The sequence below is a fragment of the Homalodisca vitripennis genome, chromosome 5 (genome assembly GCF_021130785.1).
Source record: "Homalodisca vitripennis isolate AUS2020 chromosome 5, UT_GWSS_2.1, whole genome shotgun sequence".
Taxonomy (NCBI): domain Eukaryota; kingdom Metazoa; phylum Arthropoda; class Insecta; order Hemiptera; family Cicadellidae; genus Homalodisca; species Homalodisca vitripennis.
In genome coordinates this window covers 58,715,921-58,737,309 of record NC_060211.1, presented here as the reverse complement: position 1 = coordinate 58,737,309, position 21,389 = coordinate 58,715,921, and the positions used below count along the sequence as shown (strand labels likewise).

The following is a 21,389-nucleotide window of genomic DNA, read 5'->3' as shown; positions in this document are numbered from 1 at the left end:
TATAGGTTTAATCTTAGAATTCCCGCAAACAGAACTACTTGTAATTTCTGATAATAATATTGTTATGGCTATTGTCACATGTTTGTATAGTAGAAGCTTTTGTTCACAATCATTGTTTCTGTTCACATGATCAGAATTTAAGATTCTTTATAAGATCACCGATTTGGACTTAGACACATTATTTTCTTTTAGCTAACTGCACCCCTCACAATACTTTATTTTCATGCTGTGAAATAAACGGAAGTGCCGGTGGCAGAGTGGTCTAAAACTTTAGACTTTGGGTCTAAGTTAGAGCTAGAGAGCTAGTCTAACTTTGACGTCACCAAGAGAGTTCTCCATGATATTCATAGATTTCTTTAGATTTGCGAAGTTTCACTGTTGGCTTTTCTACTTCTACCCATTTGCATCTGAATTTTTCAGTAGTTCGACGATGGACGAGTCCTTGAAGTCGAAGCAGCTGGTGACGGACATCGTATCACTGGCGAACGCAACACAGCGTTTCGTAGTTTTGGTTGCTATTAATGTTGTTAATTTTCCGCACTCCTTATGCAACAACAACTCGCGTAGTATTTTAGTTTACAGTCTGAACAGTTTACAACTTAATCTGCACAAGAAAAGTTCAAACCATACGTACTGCACATCATGTATACACATGATACCACAAAAAATTAAGAATACGCAGTGAAAAACACTCATGTGTGATATAGAAAAGAGAAAATTAAATATTAGAAAATATGTTAAGTAATAATAAGGATTACACACCCAGGATAACACAGATGGGCAGTACGGGTATAACTTATCTTAACAGAGATCTTATCAACGTGACCACGACCTTCCGTATCGGATGACTGATAACGATTGATATTAAATTAAAAAAACTGTCATTAAGAAAATTAACAAACTCCAACAAGTTCTTTTAAAATCCGTTGAGCTATTAAATAACATGGATTTTTTCAACGGAAATTTGAAGGAATATAATATCTTCTATGACCATCGCTTATCATATGAGTGATATATTTCTATCTAAAAGACGTGCTATGCCTATGACATCCCTGTTATTCAACAAGAATAAAATTTCATGTGAATCAGCGGGTACTACTAAGTCAAGTTAAAAAAAAACTAAGCTTAACATCGATCATCGATGATCGGTCATTTTTCATTCCAATTCACCACAACCACACCATAACATAACCATACCATAGAATGACCCCTTTCCTTTCATAGTGAGACTGTTATAATAAAACTATTTTCTTGTTGTGAGTAGTGAATCCTTAATCTGGGGAGGATGAGATAGGTCATCATTGCAACAGTTTTTATCTATTTTCTCTTTCTTTATAGTATTTTATTCAATCAACATGAAAATTATATCTCGTATTGGAGTATTTGGAAGTGTAACTTGTACAGGTTATCTGTTGGGCATTCTAACTGAGAGAAGTAAGCGTAATGCTTCTGCAGATTTAAATGTTCCCAGAAATTTTCCAGGGTTACCTCTTTATGGATCTGTCTCCGCCGCAACACCAGTAATATCAAACAGTAACCCAGTCACTGTGCAAGAAATTTCTCCAAGTTCTAAAAGTCGAGTTGGACAAGTAAGTTTTTGTCAATTTTTCTTAATGTTCTTTACAAGCTTAACATAGGACTAATTTGGTAGCCTTATTAGTCGATTTAGGTTGTTCCTTAATAAGTAAGGTCTTTATTTGTGAGTGAATTGTAGTTTACATAACCGTTTTACAAATCAACTCATATCATTCACTATGGTATCTGTGAAGTTAATGGCTGGAATAGATAACCAAAATTTCAAAGTTATTAACATACTCTGCTTGCCCTCCTGTATATATATATATATATATATATATATACACACACACACACACATATGGTTTTAAGGGGTGCAAATCACTAATAACTTTGTTTTTAATAATGAGCGTCCAACACTCAAGTGATCAATAATATTGAGTCATAAATAAGAATGATTTAAATGCTGTCAGACATGTTACCCTGTTAACACATTGACTGCGGCGTAGTTTCACCCCGCTCTAGCAAGTGGCTACACCACACTGAAACGGTAAACAAGCGGTTAGAGCGCGGGGTCGCCGGCGACCCCGCCGCTACCCAGTGGCACCGCGTAGCGGTCACCGGTGACCGTGCCGCACCGAATGTGTTAAGTAGTTGTAAGTACTAAGCTGTTTCCTTGGTAACTTGTTAGTGTACAAAAATGTTACTAACTCACTACAATGTAACATACACTAATAAACTATTAAATTTATAAACGGGTTAATTCAAATTTTATTATACAACACAATTATTGGGTATTACAAAATCCTTATCGAATATTTGTTATTAGGCTATACATACGTATGTATTATATATCAAAAGTTAAAGATAACCTTAACAAGTACTCACATGATCTGAACTTGAATTTGGTTACTAATCTCTTATTTGGCCACAAGTGCAGGGTGGTGCTGAAGCCCACACTGGTGGCGGAAAAATGTACGAAAATAACGAAAGTGTATTGTACAGCTAAAAAGTTGCTGCAGTCAATATGGGTCTGTTCTGGTCGTTTAAATTCACTCACAGTCTAATCTATTTACGGTTCTACAATAAATTTATGCTGTTGCACTGACCAAAACAACTGTCTCATATGTTGGTTTCGGAATCTAACTTAGGTTAAATTTTGATGATTAAGTGATTTTGATATTTTTACCGATCACTAAATATGTATTAGGGGTATATGCTTCAAGTATTAGGGTAAGATTATGTTATCTCCATTTGCTTTTGAATAACTACAGTAAAATGGCCATACACAATGTTAAAGGAACTAACCAGATTAGATTACGTTATGTGCAAACATTCACAGCTTTATACAATAAGGTAGTTGTTATATCAGCGTATAAATAGCATTTCTATTGTATTAGATAGATTATTGATCATTGGCGCAATCTAAATTTAAAATTAAATAACTTCGTATTTGTAATCTGCATTACACTACTGATTAAGCACTTTACAATAATTTAATATTTACTCAAATTTAAATGTAAACACTTGTTTCTGCCTCTTTGATGAACTTCAGCTGAAAGTATTAACAGCTGTTATCAGTTCAATTTATATTGCGTATTGTAGCGCAATCTGCCGGATCCAATGTAAAACACTCCAATATCAACAACAGTTTATAAATAAAAATTTAATTAAATAGACTATTTAACCCTTTATAGGTCACTCATTTTGACCGGGAACGCACATGGTTGGAAAATCAACCACCTGAAAGAGGATAGTGTGTGCACGCCTAAAAAAGTTTGGAATATTGAACTGAAACTTTTTTTTTTGTGGTCAGTGGTATACACAAATACTCTTAAAAATGTTAGAAATATTCTTATATATTTTCACTTTTCTCTAACACTATGGTTGATTTTTCAACCAGTGAGCGTTTAAGGGAATAGCTTTACCCCGTGTTCACTGGTTGAAATATCGACCACATTTTTGTGGATAAAAAAACAAATTATTTGAGTTAGATGATTTGTTTATTTTGTACATATAACTATATTAGAACACATATGAAGTGTATAAAATACATAATTTATTATGATATAATGTAATAATAATTGCCTTATAATGGTATATTAATACAATATAATAAAGATTAACTAAAAGAAGTTGTGTTTTATAATAATACAAAAAAATATGGCTAGATAAGTAGTTTCGTGTATTCTTTTCAAAATAAAACCTATTTTAATGATAGAAGGATTAATAGTAATTATTTATTTACTAAAAGAGAAACTGAAACAGAAAGCCCTAATCAACTTTATAAGGTTAAAAATTGAGAAAATTAACATGTTTTGAATTCTTTATAAAAATAAAAAACTTTGACTTGTTCTGTAGTATTTTACACTTTTGTAATTAATTATTCTGACAGATGCATTGGTCTTTATGGAAGAGCGCAAAACAATTAATGCACAAAAGCAATTTTACACTTCTCGGCATTCAATTTGCCACCTCTTAGGCTTTTCTTTAGTACTACATCGAGCACAATGGCGATTTGGCGTAGGTATAGGAAAATGAAGGCCAACATCTGCCAATAATACCTCATTTACATGTCTTCCTGGAAAGAATTTTCTATCATTTCTAATGGTACCACAATATAAACGAGAATTTAGCTAGCAGTTTTTGTAACAATGGGATGGTTGAGAAAAATCTGTCAAAAAATAGGCAGTATCCCAGGCCCTCAAAAGCCTTTGATAATCTCAGTATAATACTTTCTCCCTAAAGTTTCCTCACGTCCTCTTGTGGTTGATTTTCCTTCATAAACTTCAAAAACAGAGCATAGACCCTGTTACACTACAAGCCAAAACCCATATTTTGAAACCCCACTTGGTAGGCTTATTTTGGAGGTATTGTTTCAAAGAAGTACGTCCCTTAAAACAAACCTTGTTTCATCTAGGCTATGCTCAAGTATCTGCTTGGATTAAAAACTTCCCTATACTAAATAAAAACTTTCCTATAAAATATTATAATAAACATTTAATTAAAATCTTTAAGTATTACGGGACTGTAACTAGAAATAAATTAATCAAACATTTATTTTAGGGGGAAATAACTCGCAAGCCAAAAAATGTAACTTGTATTGGCTATTATATTTTGTAAATACACATGTTTCTGTGTTCATTGGTATAATGTATTGCCAAAATATATCAAGAAACTATCAATTTATAAACCACTGAAAACCTTGATGCATTTGAGGTTAGAGTAATTTTAATATATAAGTTTAATTTTCATACTGACAGTTTCAGATAAAACTCTAGATATACATGTTAAAAGGCAGACAATTTAACCATAAACAAGTATCAAAATATATCATGTTATAAATAATTACCTGTTATAAACCAGATTAAAATTTCCTGATGAACTACCCTTATCTCGATAGAACAGCTGCAGGCTCAAACGCTCACTGGTTGAAAATTTCAACCACTTTTTAACAGGCCAATGAGATAATATGGGTTCACGTTCAAACCTGAACCTTTCAACCAATGGCACCGATGTTCCTTACCTAATACAATGATACTGTGGACATAGAACCCATTTTCCTTCAGCAGGTCACTCAAAAATGAACCTTTATTATCAGGTGGTTGAAATTTCAACCATGTGCGTTCCATCAAACATTCCATATAATCAGGTGTGCGTTACTGGAAAGTTCTTGGTGGTTGATATTTCAACCATAACCTATAAAGGGTTTAAATAGGACCAAATTGTGAATCTAAACCATTCTTGAATCCCCTTCAACACACACACAAAAGTTCATCAGAATCGGTCCAGTCGTTTAGGAGGAGTTCAGTCACATACACATGAACACAAGAAATATATATATATATATAAAGATTTTTATATTTTAAATTGTAATATTTTGTTTTAGATCATGAAATATGGGTTTCCTAGCTTGGACAATGTTCGCTCGTTAGATGACTATGTCTTAGCATATGATAAAAGAAACCGAGTAGCAAATTGGGTATTTGAACATCTAACATATGAGCGAGTAAAACACAATGACGCGGTAGATCGTTCAAAGTGTCAGTTTACAGAAGATACATCTATTCATGACTATTTTAGGTGAGTTTTATTGTATATTTATTGATATTAAGGAGTAAAATATCCAATGCTGATGTAACAGTGATCTAATTTCACAACAATTATAGTAATACTCTTGTACAGGATCTTGTTATTATTAATATTACAGTATCCTTTTAAACATGTTTTATGTCTAAATATACCAGTAAAAGAATGAATTGTGTATGTGTGTGGGCTGCCAATAACATGTTGATTAAATTTAAATTCCAGATCTTTTGGAACTTTTTCTAGTAATTGATATTAATTAACACTTTTACCATGCATACTGCAACAGTAGATTGTCATGACTATTCTGGCATTAGCTACTGCACTGCTTGTCATTCTAAAACATTCATTATTCATTCCAAGGATTCAACCTCAACAGTTGTACTCTTTCTTTATATTGCTTACCTCTTTTATAGTGAACTGGTACCTTTTAATATGTAAAAATAATACTTTTTTAATGATGTCACTTATTTATTATGTTTACTTAAAAAATATTGATTATTATTTCTGATTTTTTTTTCAGATCAAAAAATACTGACTATAAAGGTAGCGGTTTTGACAGAGGTCACCTCGCTGCTGCTGGCAATCACAGGGTGTGCCAGAAAGATGTTGATCAAACGTTTCTGTTGTCAAACATGGCACCTCAAGTTGGTGTTGGTTTTAACAGAGACTCTTGGAACCGGCTGGAAAAGCATGTGAGAAGACTTACACGCACCTATCCAAATGTATATGTCTGCACAGGACCATTATATTTACCGAAGTAGGCTTGAAGTATTTTTAAATTAAGACAGTTTAGGAGTTCATTGCATGATATCCTTTTCAGAATTTATTTTACCCATAGGCACTTTTTTGAAATGTGTTAAAATTAAAATAATATTACACACATTCTACATTACTATTTTCCAAATTTTAACATTAATATTTGAGAAGAGACACAATTATATCTGAAGTGTATGAAACATTAAAAAATATGTGTAAATTGTCACTCCATAGTATACAACCAGTAAATGCCTCTGTCAGCAGACAATTTCTAATTTTTTGTCCAAATAATTTATAAACCAATCTTTGATATAATCTTTTATTCAAGCCTTCTCTAATACAAAAAAAATTGATCATGCTTCAGAGTATAGAAAATCTATAAAAACCACCATCACTTGCTTTCCATGACTTAATTCATTATTTACATAATTAGAGAAGTCACTTAATAGGTCATTAATTCCCTGTATCCTTTGATATGCATAATGGCTTTTACTTACAACTTTGGGTGTAAAGTACTTAATCAAACTGTCAGCCACCTATATTTCTAGAACTGTCTATAGAATTGAATTGAATTGAATCATAATTTATTTCCAAAAAAATATTTACATGCGTGCAGATTTACCATCAAATTTATATTATCTTGTTACTATACTAGGTAAATGTGTACATAAAAACATTATACATGAAAATATTACGCTCATCAACTTAAGTGGCCTAGGAAATGAGCCTACATGGGCAGAAGTCTGTGCGTAGGCTCGAGTTGCTTCCCTGGAGATTGTGGACGAATTGAATCTGGTGATTAATTATCATATAACATCAACACACACACACACACACACACACACACACACACACACACACACACATACACACATGCCAAAAACCGTATTTACATAATACGGTATTGAAATTTATTAGCGTACATACTACCAATAGTTTAAAGGAAAGATTTAAAGAGATGAAAAACAATTAAGGAATGGTGTATTTTAAGGATCAAAAAGTCAACACGCAGAACAACCTAACCTATTACTAGCAGATTTCTTGCCGAAATGTTATTAAATAAAAAATAAATGTATAAAATAGGAAAAATCCATCTAGAGGCATCGGTGCCGTTGAAGGGGCATCAAGAGGGGGGAGGCAAGGTCAAAAGTCAGGTCCTTCTGTAGTCAGCCGTGATACGAGTAATTGCCTCTGCCTCCTCCGCACTGATAAGATACAGCCATTCATTCGAGCGTTTCTTACATATGTATATTGACAGTGAGTTGAATATTTGGTTGTCAGGAAAGTATTTACAGATATTTCTATACAGAATAAGGGATATATAAAGAGAATTTGTCGATGAGAAGGATTTACTGATTTGCATTGATGAGACACCAATATTCCGTGAGTATCGTGTGTTATGAGAATGTGAAGTTGTAGAGAAAATTGTATAAAAATGTTTATAAATATGAACAAGAATTAAAACACTTTTAATGAATATTTTTCGAATTGATAGAATGGCAGTTTCTTGATATAAAGTGTCAGTAGGATATCTCCTAGATTTTTTGAAACCGGCATTTAAGATTGCCTTCTGAACCACTTGCAGAGGTTGCAAAAGAGTTTTATACGCTCCACCCAGAAGCAAGTATTGATATCAGGCAATAGTTAAAAAAAGTCACAGTGGCTTCCTGATTTATAAATTGGTCTTATAATGGCCGTCTTTAATTGTTCTGGCACTCTTGATTTCCTTACAGAAGTGTTAGTAAAATTAGCTATTGTTTTGGCTAATGTTTCAATATTATTTAAATCAGCCAAATAAATGTGATGTATTCCTGGGATTTTTTTTGTCATTCTTTTTAAAATAAGACTAATGCTTTCCTGAGTAATAACTGGAAGATGTAAAGTTGCATTACATGATTTAAATGACTCTTCATTAGTGTTTCTAAATTACAGTTGTGTATTGTTGAATATATGCTCTCCATAAACTCGCTAAACTTCCTGTTAATTTTCACCAAGTTATATTGTTTCTAAGTTTTGTTCCATGGTTCCATCCATACATTTCATCTAGTTTAATTTAATAGGTACCACTAGTGAATTATAACACATATTCCAATATTAATTTAATTTTGCGAGGCCTTTCAGAATTGAAGATTCCATCTTCAGGCAACTTCACAAATGAATGGAATCCTCGATTCTGAAAGGCAATTAAATTAATATTGGTATATCTTTATATATATATTTCTTGTGTGCGTGTGTATGGGGCTGAACTCCTCCTAAACGGGTGGACCGATTTTAATGAAACTTTTTGTGTGTCTTCAGGTGGATCCGAGAATGGTTTAGATTCACAATTTGGTCCACTGGAAAATGTTTTTTTTTTTAATTAATTTTTCATTTGTAAGTAGTTGTTGATTTTGGAGTGTTTTACATTGGATCCGGCAGACTGCGCTACGTCACATAATGCAAAGTGAACTGATACTTAACAGCTGTTAATACTGTCAGCTGAAGTTCGTCAAAGAGGCAGAAACATTTAATATTTAAAAAATTATTATTGTGAAGTGCTTGATCAGTAGTGTAATGCAGATTGCATGGAAGAAGTTATTGCCTAATTTTCAGTTTAGATTGCACCAATGGTCAATAAACTATATAATGCAATGAAAATACTATTAAACGCTGTTATAAAACACCTCATTGCACAAATCAGTGAGTGTTTGCACATAAGGTAATCGAATTTGGTTAGATCGAAGGTAAATGAAAAGAGCCGAAAGAAGACGCTTTATGATCAAAATTGGTTTTCTTTGATACATTTTCTTGATTGGACCACAAGGCAAACTCCACAATAATACTAGAAATGTCTTAGACAGAAAACTAATTTTAACATACCGAATTTGATTCTTTATAACCTAATTAGTTTATCGAGGTTCATCTCTATAGATTAATTGTACTGAATAACTTATCAAAGCATAAACTACAAAACAACAAAAACCGATGTGCCACTTCAATCTGGGCAACCTTATGGATGTCCAGTAGCGGCACATCACTAACCGCAAATGTTGAGATTCTGGGGTTCATGGGCAATTCGATAGGTCTAGTCTACTGTGGAAGATGACTGTTGGAGTCGGTGGGGTTTGTTCCCTTACCTCAGAGGTTCTTGTTAACCTCAACAAGGGTGTACCACCCCCTGCCTACTTTGACTGGAGAGGCTGGTTCAGAGCTGGCCTCCCCTTCTTTCGGGATGACTTTGAGATGTAGTGCCCTAATTCTTCCTCATGGATCTCGATAGGAAGCGGCCCCTACTCCCTAACCTTACCCATCCTGAATATCCTATCACTCCGGAAGCAGCGCAAAGGTTCTTACAGGACTAAGTGCAATTTATAAGCTTCTTGTCCTAAGAGAACAAAAAAAAAAATGAAATAAAATAAACTACAAAAGGTAGAGGCAGGAAATATGGTACATACCTTCATAATGCTCCCAAGAGGCTCACGACTATCAATTATCTCAGGAATGTTTAGAATATGGTAGAAAAATAATACGTGAATATAGTGTACTGGTTTTCAACAGGAAATTGCATGCGAAGCCGCGGGCAACTGCTAGTGTGTTATAATTCACTAGTGGTACCTTTTAAATGAAAATACTTCCAATGTTCCAAAAATCTTTAGTTCATCTAATGTTTTCCCATTATTTCATTCCATGTTTCTTAAATGTTATTTTTGTAAGCAGCAAACATTATGTAATAATGTTTCATCTTAGCCTTTCTTATTTCTCTGTCAGGATTTTTTCTTACCTATCTGTACTAGTTTTTAATTCTGTATTTCTAGGGTATTTCTTATATGTCCTAAACAATTTGTCATACGTAATAATCATTTTAATAATCTGTTTCATGATCCATGTTAATTTAATTTATTACTACTTTTCACGTAAGTCATCACATTTTAAGTGAAAATTAATGTTTATTTTGTTATATATTTCTACAAAATCATCTGTGCCCTCTATGGATTTCCAATAAAAAGCATTCAAGACTTGCCCTAGCAACAACAGTCTATCAAAGGTCCTTTGGTTACTGTTTACCTGATAAGACTGGAAATGGGTTCCAGGCTGGATATCAGTTACAGAAGTATAATGATCTACTATCTTTGTTTGAATGATGTCAGATTGAACCTTGCTCCTCATTGTCCTCAGATAAGCATAGTCAATACAGCTTTGACTCAGCTTTCTTGATCTATCAGTCAATCAATCACAAGCTTTATTCATAATCAGGGAGATTAGATTATCTATGGAAATACTTGTTATTTCATGGCTTTTGTTTTTTGTCATAGTTCATTTTCATTTTAGTCAGTTTTTGTTTGCTTAGGTCTTCATGCCTTGTGTGTATTTCAAGTTCCAGGTCTTTAATGTAAGAGTTTTCTTTGCATTCTTTATCCCAAAAATATTTCTACTATTTACATAGGTTTTTTGCTAAATTGATTGGGCAGGCTATGCCATTGCATATTGAAATGCGTTTTGGAATTTATTGAATGTGCCATAACATTATTTATGTTTTTCTATTTCATAACAATCCTGATTTTAAGAGTTCCTCTCTGGTAACTAATTGAATTATTATTAGTCATCCTTTTCGTGTTGTTGTTTGATTATTTAAGTCGTTTCTATATCTCTTTATGGAGATTAGTTGAGCTGTATGGTCGGATAAACCTGTGAGCACAACTTCTTTTAGTTCATCTTCTTTCAAGTTGGTACAAACCCTGTCAATTGATGTTCTTGACATACTTGAGATCATTGTAGGTGGTAGGTCTAGTCGTTTTAGGTGGTAGCTAGAAACCAAGATTCAAGATTTGTATTTGTCGTTCAACATTTAACAGTAAATGGAATAGACATCGTCGACAACAGTAAATACACGCTTAAAGTTACTATTAGTAAAACTTAAAGTAACTTAAAATTTAGGTTCTCTGGTGATCTTGAAGTATAACATTGTTGTTGCTCTCTTACAGATTATTCACATTTATGTCCCCAACAATCACAGTGGGATGTTTAAAGTTTGTTTTACCAAGTACGTGTGAGGATATCTACCGCCTTATCTTTATCATCATGTGGAGGTCTATGTTCCTAGTAATTGAAACTGAATTTTTTTAATACTTCAAATAATACTGCTTTACAGAGGAGACATTCTGCTGCCAGGACATTCTTTGTGAAGGAACTTGTTCCAACTGTAAAGGACTCTAATAGTAATTTAAAAATAGACAATTGGTTTACAAGCGATCCAATTGTTCAGCGTCTTTTAAACAAGTAGAAGTAGACACTGGAGGCAGTCAAGAAAAACAAACCTTAGTTGCTTTTGCAGGCCATCAAAAAAAATATGATTGTTAAGCTCCTACATCTCTCTTTTTATTTCATAAGGATATGACGGGGTTTCATATACTCTACTTACTTTTCACTGTGAGCTGACAGAAAAATGGCAAATAACAAGACTTCAAAAGACTCCAAAAATCAATTAATCTTTGAACAAATTGATCAGAAAACTGGTAGGAGCTATGTTAGAACCCATAATGTGAATGAACATAGTAGGGACCTCAGAAGTATTGCAAGTGTTATCACTATTCAAAACGAATGTTCACCACAAAGTACTGTATATATGCAAAACTCATTTGCCATGAACACTACACACAAGCAAACCGGTATTTAATTATTTGCCATGGGCATTTGCGTGTGCTCATTTGTGTGAATATGTTTATTGTTATGCAATCTACTTTAATCTTCGTATTTAGTATTGTTATGCTATTTATCCATAGTTATTTAACCTGTTAAAGAGTAATTCAATTAAGGAGTGCGGACGGCCCCGGTTATTTGACGTCTAAGTGAGTGTTTTGTTTTCTGGTCAGAAGCTTGAGAATATTGAAATCTCGTCATATATTGGTCTAAGTAGGATTAAGGATTTTTTTGACAAAAATAATCTTTTATTAAATTCAGATAAATCTAATTATATTTCTTTTTCTACAAAGCAATCCAGATCAAATTTAAACTGTGACATTTTTCTAGGCAATGACAGACTTAAACAAGTAGACCACACAAAGTTTTTAGGACTTATAATAGATAAAAAATTTAGCTTGGGATAAACATGTAGATCATGTTATGTTACTAAGAAGATGTCTACTGGTCTATATGCACTGCGACAAATGGCAAAAATTAGTAATTTACATACACTTAAATTAATATATTTCTCTTTGATCCATTCACATTTAGCTTACGGAATAAGCATTTATGGAGCAACAACAATAAGTAATTTAGATAGGCTTTTGGTCCTACAAAAAAAAATCTTTGAGAATCATGAAAAATTTAAGATATACAGATTCTGTTAAAACATATTTTTTCTGAACTTGGAATTCTGACAGTATATGGTTTATACATATTTGAATCAATAATTTATGTAAAACAATTTTTTGATCCGATACTACAAACCAATAAACATACATATAATACCCGTTTTAATAGACATGTCGATCAACACAATCTTGAATTTTACAAAAAGAAAACATATTACAGAGGTGTTAGATATCTACATAATTTACCAACAAAATTTATAATGAAAACAAATCTGTTAAAATTTAAAAAAGAAGTCAAAGATTACTTAACTAATTTGTCTCTATATTCTTTTGAGGAATATTTCAATACAAAAAAACCAATTAATTCATTTAAAGAAGAATTGAAGATAAATTGTGAAGATGTTACGATTGTATTTTTTTTTACTTATATTTTAAAATTAATATTAGTATTTAGTTTCATTGTAGTGACGCTATTCTTTGTACCTTGTACATATTACAGAATAAAGTAGTTTGACTATTGACTATGACTACTATAGTGCGGCTGTTCTGGAACGTTTAGGCTGTCTGTATCTCGTGCGAATCCTGGCAAAGCGAGCGGTTGCTCTGTGGTTGTTTCCCGCTTAAAAACAGCTAATACTTTTTTTCCTTGGCTACAGCTCTTACTTTTTTTTCTTGCATAGAAATAGCTGTACAGTAAATGTCTAGTACTAGCATCCGCTGCGTCTCACTGCGCATCACTTCGCCCGGCCAACACCAGAAGGACAGACAAGAAAGCTACAACGCAAGTGCTTTGTGTGTGCTAACACCAAAACAAAACCGAAACAGAGAAAAAACACGACATTTGAATGTAACGTTGGTCTTTGTGTATTCCTATGCTTTGAAACATTTCATACTAAACAAATTTTCTGAAATAGTCAATTTTCAAGTGTAAAGTCAATTTTTTGAAGTTTATTTTGCTACATGTTTATTTAATAATACATTGTTAGTAATAAAAAAAACTTTTAAGCAATTTTTTCTTACTCGCTAATATTGTTTTTGGGTTAAAATTGCTTACTCTCCTGTAGTAGGCTGAATAGGACGTTCTGGAACGGCCGCACTCCTTAACAGGTTAATTGTTGTCACTCTTTACAAATGATTTTGATACATGTGAGGGATCTCCTGTTTTTGAATTTTGATTTTAGACTAATCTCTTTAGTATTTTAGAACAATTTTTGTTGTTTCTCTGTGTGTGTATGAACCACACACAGTACAGTTTATTATAGTATTTTGTTTGATCAGGCGGAATTCAAAAAAGCATTGCTGTTAGTTAAATAATTAAAATAATCCATAAAAAGTTGTCCAGATTGTTTGTGAACAGACTGAAGGAATGGTAGACAAAGTAGTATGTATTAAATTAACATTCTAAGAGCATAAGTAATATATCAAAGCCTGTGAGGACCTTAATACTGCAGAAAACAACTATAATTTAGTTAGACTAGTTGTACAGTAGAACCCCTCATATCCGGCCACCACGGGACCGAGCCCCTGGCCGGATAACGATTCGGCCGGATAAACCAACCCACAGTACACAGCACTTGACGAAACAAAACAATTGTACTGTACTGTACTAACCGCACTGGAAATAATCAACGAACTGTTTACAGGTTAAACCTATTAGCTCAACTGAGGACAACACAGGAAAATGTAAACAAATAGATACACCAAAATAACGCAAGAGTCGTGGGAGACTAGTGCGTGCAACTGCGCGTCTGCAAGCCGTGGTAAATAAATTTCGATATTGGCTTCCGGGAAGTGGCCGGATAAACCGAGGTGCGGTAAAAACCGAGGCCGGATATGAGGGGTTCTACTGTATTCTAATTAAATTAAGGTTCAATGTCATTGTTTAGTTATTAGACATGTTGAATAAATATTGTTGTATTGCGAACTAAATAGCCCTATATTCAACCACTTAATTCAGTTATCTTTTGTTATTTTACATCAAAATTATAGCTTAGTTGTATAATCACAATAGGACTCTGTTACTGAGGTACCTTTCTACGGTTAAACTCATCTTGGTGAATAGACACATCTGATGATTGGTTATACAATATTGTCTGTAACCTCTGCACTTGCTTCTTACTAGTTTTATACACCGAATGGAAATGTCTTTAGTGGTTTCTGAGCTGAAGTATCAGAGCTGAAATAATAAATTGTCTTGGATATACATTAGTTGTGCATCTCTGCTTCAATAACATTTATATTTTTATGAATACTTTCCTTCAGACACAGACACAAATACTTCATCACAAAATAAAGTTTGATTTTGTTCCAGGGTTGAAGCAGATGGAAAGTCCTACGTGAAATACCAAGTTATTGGTGTAAACCATGTTGCAGTGCCAACTCACTTTTTCAAAATAGTTGTAATGGAAACCAGTGATAACAAACTGCACATGGAAGCTTACGTTATGCCAAACCAGAAAATAGATGATAAGACTCCTCTCAACGTATTCTTGGTAAGATTTAAATTATAGTTAATAGTGGAGAGTGTATAAAACGCAATTTAAAATTAAAATGTTTAATCATATTTAAATTTATATGAGGCTTACCCAAGAAGATCGTCTTATTTTCCAAAAATTGTAAATCTTGTGTATACTTAAGTATTTTTCAGTGTATTTTACACATTCCAACATGTAAAAATTGTAAACTGTTAAAATCTCATGTTGGGGAAAAAGATGCTTGACAGAATATGTTTGTTTTAATTTAATAACTATCACTAATGTCTTTTTTTGGTTCAATAATAAATCCAATGATGATTCCATCGATTAGGGAATCCTTGATCAAGAAATGCATGAACATTCTTACATCATACTGGAGTATTAATATAACAAAATAAAGGATTTTAATTGGTAGATGATAACAACAAAATTGTTAAAGAGAAGTCAGTTTATTACAATGCAGTAACAGTGTATTACAATACTGTTTACGGAACATATAAGGTTAAAAAATAAGGTAAATAAATGTAGGATAAAATTACATGTGGTTTGTTAAAATTTAAAACACTCTTTACACAAATATGGCTTTCCAGGACTCTGATCACCAAAAGTTAGCACTTTCTCAAGGTATTTAGCTTTTTGATGATCCTCATTGGCTAATTTTTGGTAGCACACTTAACAGTTTTTCTTACTCTACATCTGTTTTTACCTTCACCTACATGGACCTCTTATTCAGCCAAGTAATGGTGGCGTAACATTTTTGTAGGCTTTAGGGTGTTATTTTGGATGTTTAGTGAAGCATGAACAAAGATTTTCTTGGAATGATGTGATAGAGTAAAGTTTCCTTGTGGTTCTTCCTGTGTTTTCTTTGTAGGCTAACAGGCGTTTACTATTGCCGTACTTAGAAGCATTTGCTCGACTGCTTTGTGGAACCTGCAACCATCTCTGCTCAGGTGTACTATAAGAGGACATGTGGTCTGACACGATATCGATTTTGGCCTTATTGTAATCATGTACCATTAAAGGCTTAGGAAGAAGTTAACTTGTTTAGTTTTTTGCCAATATCTGCAAATTGTACAGGGTTCTTAGTTAATCACACACCATTATAACTATCCTTTTATCTATCCAGTTTATGTAAACAATAGTATTTTCGTACTCGTATAATTGCAGCATTAAAGACCGTGTAAAACGAAGTACCGCACATTGCGGTCTGATTGGGACGTTACCTTAATTTGCTAGCAAATCAAGTGACAAAAAAGAATGTGCTGATACGATCGGTCCAAAACTACCTCTATCTTCCCCCAGTTACAAATTTTTAAAATATTATAAAATAAATTAAATATTAATATCAGCAATAATAAATTTAGGAATATAGTTGGCAATACGAAATATCTTGGGAATGTATGTGGTGGCAATTAACATGTTAATATCTATCACACTGATGTGGGTCCAATAGAAAGCTACATAGTTTGTTTATTATAAATCAACTTATGTCTTTAACTATAAAGATAAGATATTGCTTGTAAATATTATAATACATGACTGTTCAATCAAGTTTTTTAATCAAATTGTGTATTGCAGGTTCCTCCAGAGAGCATAGAAAGAGCTTCAGGCCTCCTATTTTTCGACAGAATGTCCAGAAGCAATTTAGTTCAAATTAATGGAAGAAAAACAACTTATGTGTGATATATACAGGGAATACTTCAAGAATCAGTAGTAAATCATTGTTTCAGATTAATTATTGTTGTTGTTATGGAAGTAGCTTGTTTTAATACACATTAATGGAAAGAAAACAACTTACGTGTAACATCGGTAGAGAATCATTTAGATGGGGGCAGTAACCTACAAAGAAGACGAACAAAGAATTAATAATAAAATATGTATATATTTCAGATGAATTTATTGTTCACTTTGTTGTTATAAACTAGTTTTATTTTGTTGTTTGACAAGATCTCATTATAGTAAAATGTACCTTGATTGTGCTACTTAAAGTGGCATGAAATATAGTAAATTTATTGTGTTTTTACAATAAATGATAATTTTGATATGTCTTGGAATTTCTTTTGTTAACCTGTATTATTTTCTACAAATATAATTTATAAATCTCTTGGATTTGAAAGCTAACAGTAATTTACTTAAAATGGAGTGTTTTATAAAAAAATCACGTATAATTAATTTTTTCAATTTTTAATCCATTTGTTTAGATAGAAAAGGAAACATTTATTGTAAGGCCGATCTGGTAAATTGTTAAGTTGTAAATTGTGACAGCCGATGGATGATCATAGGGTTAAGGTACAGTAAATTTTCCATTTTTCGACTCCGGTCCAGATTTGCACATTTTTTATCAGTTTTACACATACAAAATTTGTTTTATATATGTTTTCCTCAAAAAGTAACTCAAATACTCTACTTTTGCATGAAATAAAACATTTGGACAATATTACGCATTTACTTCAAAACTATAATCATGCACTATTTATAAGACAAAACAAAAAAGCACCAAAGCAAGTTGGTTGGGAGTACATCTCATTTATTGCGAAAGTACCTATCTATTTCTCAAATTTTTATTCACTACTTGAATATAATACAACGTAATAATGAATAAATAATGTAATCATAACCTAGAAACAGGTAACAATTACACACAACATAAACAAATACAGGTGTCTACACTGATGCTAGACCGAATCATCACAATTTTGTTATTCATGGGCACGGACTACCTAAATACAAAACTTAAACTTACAAACAATACATCAATTGAAAACAAGACTATCGAACATCGTAATGTCCAAATATTAGGCAAGTTAGTTAAAGCTTAAGAACTATGCAGCCTATAATCTCGATAACACTGAGCGTCATTACTATACTGATGTCAGCATTCTAGGTAAACTGCCGATATCTGTACTGTACAGATATTGGCACTGATGGAGTCATCTACGCATGTAACTATAGTGGGAAGGGTTGATTCAATGTGAATGTTGAGTTCAGCTCCAGTTCACCTTCCTCTTAGTGCAGTGTCTGGAATCTGATGCTCTCACAGACGTGATTCCTGGAATCCCTGGGTCATGTTTTTCATACAAAGATATCCAAAAACGTTGATGACAAAGACGCTCAGAGGCACCTTGACTACAAAATATAGTGTAATCAAGGTGAAATGGCATTCTCATTATCTCAAGACCCTGTCTAGTAACAAGTGGTTATGACCCATTTACCACAACTGTTAGTGCCAAGTGCTATGGAAAAATGATGTCCGGAGATTGAATGAATGTCAAAGGTTAATAGCAGTTTTTAATGACAGTGTAAATATTAATAAATTTAGTGTAAGAAGAAAGACTTGCCATATAGACAAGCAACCTCCGTCTTATGTAACTGTCTTCCGTCAAAACACAGCATCTGGTTACAAGAATTGATTCATTGACATTAACTATCCAAGAGATCAAACAGTATATTGCTGTCCTAAATAAACACAAATTGATGAAATAGACAAGTTTAAATCACAGGTTTTAGAATCTCAAATTGATTTATTTCAAAAAGTTACAAAGGAGATGGGCTTTTTGATATTGGTATCAGAAGAAATAAAAGGTTTTATAAAACTTGGACACATTTTTGGACATATTTTCTGGACTAAATTATAAAATTGTTCTTTGTTTTTACATAAATATCAATGTTTTGAAGGAGGGGAGGAAAAATTTATTTTGTTAATACTTTGGAGATGCATGATTTTTAATACAAAACAAAATCCCATCTAGAGTGGCTGACACTACTAAAACTGCAACAGATAATTTTATAACTACTAGGGAGAATCAATTATTTTATATAAAATGTTTAATAACTCCACTATCTGTTCTTGAAGGTTAAGAATGACATCATGGTAAATGTAAAAACACACCAATAATACAAATAAAAAATTTCAAAAAATTATCACTAGAACAAGCAGAATATGTAAGCCAGGATTGTACTTAAAATATCAACCAACTTCAAACTAGACATGAGGACCAAATTAAAATGTTTTTAAAAACAGAACAAGCCCTGAAAATACAAATCAAGATTCTTTTAGAAAATGCACAAAAAGTAAAGGAGGTGGTAGAAGAAAAAAGAACAGTCATCTCGCCCATAAAAAGAGACTCCAAGAATCTTAGTACAAAGATGTCCAAACAACAATCCAGTGGCAAGTTCTATATTACATTTTTTTGTAAATAAAATCAGTAGAAATATATACCATGCTACTGGAAATGAATATTAAACAAAAGGGTTATTGAAACATTCATCACTAAATTTAGACATAATCACTAATAAAATCTAATGTATGTCTTAAAAAAATGTTTTGCTCTTATTTACAAAGTCCTTGCAGTCTGAGCCAAATCGATCTTAACTGTACCATTTTATCTCTGGAAACCATACTGATTAATAATAACTAAACTGACATAAATCTTGAACTGACAGTAGGAAACACAAATCTGCACTAAAAACTGCAACATTTCATGAAAACAGACTTGACCAAACCAAATTGATTATAGACAGCAGGAAACAGATAAACCTGCACCATAAAACTGATTCAGATTTTGGAAAAAAGGTAATACAGACTAAAAACAGAAAGCTTTATGAATAAGAGAATAAATAAAAAATTAGTTCATTTTTTCACCCGAAGAAAACAACATTAACAACACTAGTGAAAACCTGCTATCTATCTAAACGTAAAATATACCCTAAATTTAAAATAAATTTCATCAAATCACCACATTAAATTCATTGCAAATGAACAAGATGACAGTTTGGAAACTTCTTTGTTAAATATAAAATTCTTCAAAGAACATATGAGGTGCCATTACAGTTGGGCAGCAGTCAAGAAAAATATGGGTCCAGCAACACACTCCTCTTCATCTTCCTGCCTGCCATCTCTGCTCTTCAACCAACATAACTAATGTCTTTAGCTTTTAAAAATATTTTAAAACTTGTATAATTTTAAGTATTATAGAAATTAAACTTACTAGAGTTACCAAAATGCTGTATTATGTTTAGATAATATTATTAGTAACCTATCATTAAAGCTTTTAACCAGCTTTAATAGTATTTTTGTTTCTCAGACCATAATATTTCTCAAATTTTAAAAATTGGTATCAACAACCTGTCAATAAATAAAAATAACAATCAACCGATTAAACATAGAGCCTTTACTGATCAAGAACATGTAATGTTTAATGATATTTAATTCAATAAGAATTGACTGGTGTAATGTGAATCTGATAGTATAAACTTCTCATATATTATAAAAAGCTAGTTTATTTCTATGAACTGTCATTCTCTACCAAGAGAACGAAAATAAATAATTCAGCCTCACTTCATGGGTGACTTGATGAGATTAGGGAAAGTGTTGGCGTGACAACGGAGTTGTTTACCAAATCATTCAATACAGAGGGGAGTTGGAACGAGTACAAAGCTTATCTCAAATATCACAAGAAGTTAATTAATATTAAAAAAATCTAATTACAAGTAAATTAAACAATTCTATAAATATTTCAAAAACTTCTTGGAATATTATAAACTTAAAAACAAAACCAGTTCATGACCCGAAAAATTCAGTCAATGATCAAATTTGTTTTAAATCCTATGGATGTTGTTACAGAATTCAATAATTACTTTATTAATGAGCCTCATATTAGGTATTATATGAAACCAGCTTGATTTCTTGAAATATGATCACAATGGTCCACTGGACTATTTGCAAAACCTGTTTATCAATAAAACTTTATTTTCATCAAGTGATTGAGGGAGTCTTCCCTGACTGTCTTAAGGTAGCCAAAGTAACTTCATGAAGGGTTGAAGTACCAATTTTCAAAAAGGTGTTGGACATAAAATACTACAGTCCCATATCTTTAATGCCAACTTTTTCTAAAATAATTGAAAATATTGAACAGATAAACTTAAGAGATTATTTGGAGGAAAATCACATTTTTCAAAGTTTCAATATGGTTTTAGAATAAAATGGTACAAACACTTTACGGCTGGCCCTAGAAAACTTTACAGATTAGATATTTACTGTCTAGGATGGGTCACATAACGCTGTTGGGGTATCAAGTCAAGTCAAGTCAAAATATCTTTATTTACATTATGTACATGGGTACAATAAATAGTGTCACTACAACTAAGTTACATAAGGATGATTATAGTAGATCATGTTGTTGAATAAAATTCTTCAAATGAATAAAATGCTTTTCTAATTAAATAATCTTTTAACATTGATTTAAATTTCTTAATATCTTCAACT

At 32.3% G+C, this 21,389-nt stretch overlaps 1 protein-coding gene across 3 annotated transcripts; it reads left to right on the top strand.

Moving 5' to 3' along the window:
- The first annotated feature begins 1,149 nt into the window (after positions 1–1,149).
- On the top strand, positions 1,150–17,168 carry LOC124362271 (endonuclease G, mitochondrial-like). 3 transcript variants are annotated; one of them, XM_046816625.1, is made up of 5 exons: positions 1,154–1,589; positions 5,405–5,598; positions 6,125–6,361; positions 14,962–15,142; positions 16,703–17,168. In XM_046816625.1, exons 1-5 carry the CDS (start codon positions 1,356–1,358, stop codon positions 16,805–16,807), a joined length of 951 nt encoding a protein of 316 aa, XP_046672581.1. In that variant the 5' UTR covers positions 1,154–1,355; the 3' UTR covers positions 16,808–17,168. The 3 variants fall into 3 exon arrangements, with proteins under 3 accessions (XP_046672582.1, XP_046672581.1, XP_046672584.1); XM_046816626.1 differs by lacking the exon at positions 16,703–17,168 and having other exon boundaries at positions 1,150–1,589; positions 6,125–6,296; positions 14,962–15,101; XM_046816628.1 differs by lacking the exon at positions 1,154–1,589 and having other exon boundaries at positions 5,446–5,598; positions 6,125–6,296.
- The last annotated feature ends 4,221 nt before the right edge of the window (positions 17,169–21,389 follow it).